A 6414-nucleotide genomic window follows, 5' to 3' on the forward strand; every position below is an offset into this window, starting at 1 on the left:
CTAGATTAACCAGCATAGCCTTTGTGGAATCACATGATAAACTGCACACTAGATTAACCAGTATAGCCTTCGTGGAATCACATGATAAACTGCATACTAGATTAACCAGCATAGCTTTTGTGGAATCACATGATAAGCTGCACACTAGATTAACCAGCATAGCCTTTGGGGAATCACATGATAAACTGCACACTAGATTAACAAGCATAGCCTTTGTGGAATCACGTGATAAACTGCACACTAGATTAACCAGGATAGCCTTCGTGGAATCACATGATAAACTGCATACTAGATTAACCAGCATAGCCTTTGTGGAATCGCATGATAAACTGCACACTAGATTAACCAGGATAGCCTTCGTGGAATCACATGATAAACTGCATACTAGATTAACCAGCATAGCCTTTGTGCAATCACGTGATAAACTGCACACTAGATTAACCAGGATAGCCTTCGTGGAATCACATGATAAACTGCATACTAGATTAACCAGCATAGCCTTTGTGGAATCACGTGATAAACTGCACACTAGATTAACCAGGATAGCCTTCGTGGAATCACATGATAAACTGCATACTAGATTAACCAGCATAGCCTTTGTGGAATCGCATGATAAATTGCACACTAGATTAACCAGCATAGCCTTTGCGGAATCACATGATAAACTGCACACTAGATTAACAAGCATAGCCTTTGTGGAATCACGTGATAAACTGCACACTAGATTAACCAGGATAGCCTTCGTGGAATCACATGATAAACTGCATACTAGATTAACCAGCATAGCCTTTGTGGAATCACATGATAAACTGCACACTAGATTAACCAGTATAGCCTTTGTGGAATCGCATGATAAACTGCACACTAGATTAACCAGCATAGCCTTTGGTGAATCACATGATAAACTGCACACTAGATTAACCAGTTTAGCCTTTGTGGAATCACATGATAAACTGCACACTAGATTAACCAGCATAGCCTTTGTGGAATCATGTGATAAACTGAACACTAGATTAACCAGTATAGCCTTTGTGGAATCACATGATCAGCTGCACACTAGATTAACCAGCATAGCCTTTGTGGAATCACATGATGAACTACACACTAGATTAACCAGCATAGCCTTTGTGGAATCACGTGATAAACTGCACACTAGATTACCCAGCATAGCCTTTGTGGAATCACATGATAAACTGCACACTAGATTAACCAGCATAGCCTTTGTGGAATCACATGATAAGCTGCACACTAGATTAACCAGCATAGCCTTTGTGGAATCAGATGTCTGGACAAGAATTCAACTTGATGCAAATCATACCAATAAAAGACTGCCATTAATTGTATTATTGTAGTACTATACACATACCCTTGCTGATATGTGACGTTTTCTGTTCCAGGCCAAACTAGAAGATGATCTACCTCATGAAATCGTCAGTAAACTTCACCTGGTGGATTTGGCTGGCAGGTCTGTGACTCCAATACTAAGAGTTAATTAACAGTAATCAGATTTGTATCATATGTAATCCCTGCCCATGGATTTGGTGTATGAAATTTAAACAAGAATTCTTCTGACCAGGAAGGTCTGCTTGACTGTTTCACATGTCATTATAGTTATAATACGCAATACAGAGCAATGGTCTACTTCATAATCTCGTAAGTGTGTTATCATATACTTCAATGATATTTGTAAAATCTTAATTCCCTTAGTTGTGTTACTTATTAGAATACTTCTATGTGTTACTTTATAGAATACTTCTATACATAAGGTCAAACTCACCCTGGTTGTGTGACTATAGATTACTTCTATACATAAGGTCAAACTCGCCCTGGTTGTGTGACTATAAATTACTTCTATACATAAGGTCAAACTCGCCCTGGTTGTGTGACTATAGATTACTTCTATACATAAGGTCAAACTCGCCCTGGTTGTGTTACTTTATAGAATACTTCTATACATAAGGTCAAACTGGCGCTGGTTGTGTGACTATAGATTACTTCTATACATAAGGTCAAACTCGCCCTGGTTGTGTTACTTTATAGAATACTTCTATACATAAGGTCAAACTCGCCCTAGTTGTGTTACTTTATAGAATACTTCTATACATAATGTCAAACTCGCCCTGGTTGTGTTACTTTATAGAATACTTCTATACATAAGGTCAAACTCGCCCTAGTTGTGTTACTTTATAGAATACTTCTATACATAATGTCAAACTCGCCCTGGTTGTGTTACTTTATAGAATACTTCTATACATAAGGTCAAACTCGCCCTAGTTGTGTTACTTTATAGAATACTTCTATACATAATGTCAAACTCGCCCTGGTTGTGTTACTTTATAGAATACTTCTATACATAAGGTCAAACTCGCCCTAGTTGTGTTACTTTATAGAATACTTCTATACATAAGGTCAAACTGGCGCTGGTTGTGTGACTATAGATTACTTCTATACATAAGGTCAAACTGGCCCTGGTTGTGTGACTATAGATTACTTCTATACATAAGGTCAAACTCACCCTAGTTGTGTTACTTTATAGAATACTTCTATGCATAAGGCCAAGCTCGCCCTGGTTGTGTTAATTGATAGAATACTTCTATACATAAGGTCAAACTCGCCCTGGTTGTGTTACTTTATAGAATACTTTTATACATAATGTCAAACTCGCCCTGGTTGTGTGACTATAGATTACTTCTATACATAAGGTCAAACTCGCCCTGGTTGTGTTACTTTATAGAATACTTCCATGCATAAGGTCAAGCTCGCCCTGGTTGTGTTACTTGATAGAATACTTCTATACATAAGGTCAAACTCGCCCTGGTTGTGTTACTTTATAGAATACTTCTATACATAATGTCAAGCTGTATAGAACAGTTATATGCATTTATGTCTAACTTGCCCTGGTTTTGTAACTGACTTTTAGCTGTTTAAATACATTCCTAGAACTAGCGGTGTAATAACAGTTTAAGTTTTGCCATTTAGAGGTGTGAAGATTACTGACTTCACAATGGTACAATCCTGAATCCTATTCTACGCGTCACTGAGCGTGGTGGGGTATAGTACCACTGACTGGTCGGGAATGCTGTCCGATCTACAATTTTGACCAGTCGCACCTACTTACATTTGTTGAATGCCTCAAAGATTTACATACTTCAGCTTTTATTCAAAACATAAATATAATTGACAAAAACAGTTTGATCTGGAATGTTTTCAAACTACCTGACTGTTGACGTAGAAATATGTATTCCTGATAGTCGTAGCATACCTACACAGGTCACAGGTGTATTGGGAATTAACACTCAACCCACTCCCTTGTTGTCATATACAGATAGATTGACAATTGGAAAAGCTTAAAATACAAAACATAAATGGATAATACCCTTCTCCGTGTCTCCATCTCCGGGATATATTGAACTGTCTGATTCTCCAGTTATACAGAGCAGAGCATAACACTTTCTCCATAGCCTCTCCAGAATACAGCATATAACTGTCTCCCTCTCCTATCTGGGGATTTTGCAAAGTTTTGGACTTCTATTTGTAAGCTGTAGATATGATTTTAATATAGACTGATGAGATTGCAGAAAATACATTATTTGAATTATTCCTTCTGTATATCATTTCAATGTCTCATTACAAAAAAATAATTCAGGTGTCTGCTGATCTTGTTAATTTCTGTTTTTTTACTGAAAGATTGCATGAGAAATTAATTTTCTTCTGGTTAATTGTAGATAATATATGCACCGTTTTATTAAGAAGTCCTCTGGAGACCTGCTGTGTGTAACTGTTTTAGTACACCTATAGCGTCCACACAAGTCTGTTTCCACTTGGGCGTCTAGTTATGGGTGGCTCTCATTTGCCCTAGTATAGATCTAAGTACATACTCGAGATCAATGTTCTCATTTTCTAAATAATCAATAGATAAAACAGGAATGAGGGTAACCTGTAGTGATATTGTAGGGCGGTTCACGGGACCAGTGACCATGACGATACATAAACACCTCTGTCACTCCAACCACACACTCACAACTATTTTCAAAAACAAATTGAAGGGTGGAATACTTACCTGTCAATTGTTGCCTGTAGATCGTTAGGGCAGGTGAGGGTGGAGAGTTGTGTACTTTGGAAAATAAAATTAGCTCTCCAGGTCAATTGTGAATAGTAGGTGATTTTCAGTGGGGTAATGGTTCTGACTTTTTGTTATGGTCTGTGTGGTTGAAATGGTCTGATTTCCCTTAATGTGTCTGACAATTAAAGCTGAGCTGTTTGATATATACTGTGAGTGTTCAATATTGGAACAAGTGATTAACACAAGTGCTGTCAAGGTGCCCCTACAGAACAAAAATGGAGCTGTTATGATATCTTACCCTGTTCTCATCTTATATAACTCAGGTCTATATTGTAGATTGAATTTGTAACAATATTCTAAATATTTCAGAATTCTCTCGAGCTATTTTGGTAGATATTCAGTCTAATTTCTTTATTTTCTAATTATTTAATTAAATTACTCATGAAAAGTCAAAGTCAAGATAAAATTTGACCTGTATAATTAAGTAATGTAACCAAATGGACAAGGCCTTATTTTAATAGTATGTCTGTTTCTTTTCCAACTGTATTTCCAGCTCTGTTGTCCTTGTGATTTTGTTTCTGACTTTTTCATCTATCTGTTTGGTTTCTAGATCTATCTTTTTGATACTTTCACAGATTGTTAAAGAAAAAGACATAAATTTGTTAATGTTTAAGGTCAAAGTTCAAGTTCAGTTTCTATGTACAATAACAACAGTATCTAGTTAATGAAATGATGTTTAAGTTTGGTAATAATTTAAGATAAAAAAACCTAGGAAGCTTTCAACTGACTAATATTTCGGAATTTATAAGGAAGAAGATATCTTTTAGTGAAGTGATTTCATCAAAATAAAAGCTATGCAATATGAAAAGACTGGAACTTAAATTAAAATATATTTGAATTTCAGTGAAAGGGCTGACCCCAACTATGGGTCAGGATATAAAGGTCGGCTGCGAGAGGGCTCAAACATCAACAAATCACTGGTCACGCTTGGCAATGTCATCAAGGCTCTTGGTAAGTCCTAAACTTTCCTGTTGGTACTCAGTCGGTCCTCAAATACAGTAATAGCTCAAAGTGACTGAGACATGTCTGCTTACACATGACATGGTACACATGACATTGTATTATAGCTGAGAGATATCTGTACTTACACATGACATTGCATTGTAGCTGAGAGATATCTGTACTTACACATGACATTGTATTGTAGCTGACAGATATCTGTACTTACACATGACATTGTTTTGTAGCTTAGAGATATCTGTACTTACACATGACATTGTATTGTAGCTGAGAGATATCTGTACTTACACATGACATTGTATTGTAGCTGAGAGATATCTGTACTTACACATGACATTGTATTGTGGCTGAGAGATATACGTACTTACACATGACATTGTATTGTAGCTGAGAGATATCTGTACTTACATATGGCATTGTATTATAGCTGAGCGATATCTGTAATTACACATGACATTGTATTGTAACTGAGAGATATCTGTACTTACACATGACATGGTATTGTGGCTGAGAGATATCTGTACTAACACATGACATTGCATTGTGGCTGAGAGATACCTGTACTTACACATGACATTGTATTGTAGCTGAGAGATATCTGTACTTACACATGACATTGTATTGTAGCTGACAGATATCTGTACTTACACATGCCATTGCATTGTAGCTGAGATATATCTGTACTTACACATGACATTGTATTATAGCTGACAGATATCTGTACTTACACATGGCATTGTATTGTAGCTGAGAGATATCTGTACTTACATATGGCATTGTATTATAGCTGAGAGATCTATCCTGTCCTGTAGTACAGATAGCCTNAATATCTGTACTTACACATGCCATTGCATTGTAGCTGAGAGATATCTGTACTTACACATGACATTGTATTATAGCTGACAGATATCTGTACTTACACATGACATTGTAATGTAGCTGAGAGATATCTGTACTTACACATGACATTGTAATGTAGGTGAGAGATATCTGTACTTACACATGACATTGCATTGTAGCTGAGAGATATCTGTACTTACATATGGCATTGTATTATAGCTGAGAGATCTATCCTGTCCTGTAGTACAGATAGCCTTGGAGCATCCATGGCTAGTGTTCAGAGCAGCCCTGGGGGTGAAGGGGCCACACCCAAAAGACGTCTTCCATACATTCCATACCGTGACTCTGTCCTCACGTGGCTCCTGAAGGACAGCCTTGGGGGCAACTCCAAAACCATAATGATCTCAAGTTAGTCAATCAAATTATCAATACAACTTAAAAGACATCACGATCTGAAGCAAGTCAGCGAATCAATACAACTCCAAAACCAT

The 6414-nt window shown here is 36.9% G+C and overlaps 1 protein-coding gene across 1 annotated transcript in view; it reads left to right on the forward strand.

Moving 5' to 3' along the window:
* LOC110442587 overlaps positions 1 to 6414 on the forward strand; it is a 111133-nt gene that overhangs the window by 42766 nt on the left and 61953 nt on the right. The window contains exons 10-12 of the mRNA XM_021486267.1: positions 1398 to 1465; positions 4968 to 5074; positions 6143 to 6331. Of these exons, the coding sequence (XP_021341942.1) occupies positions 1398 to 1465; positions 4968 to 5074; positions 6143 to 6331 (364 nt within the window). The remainder of the gene's footprint in view (positions 1 to 1397; positions 1466 to 4967; positions 5075 to 6142; positions 6332 to 6414) is intronic.

The sequence above is a fragment of the Mizuhopecten yessoensis genome, unplaced genomic scaffold, assembly GCF_002113885.1.
Source record: "Mizuhopecten yessoensis strain PY_sf001 unplaced genomic scaffold, ASM211388v2 scaffold716281, whole genome shotgun sequence".
NCBI lineage: Eukaryota > Metazoa > Mollusca > Bivalvia > Pectinida > Pectinidae > Mizuhopecten > Mizuhopecten yessoensis.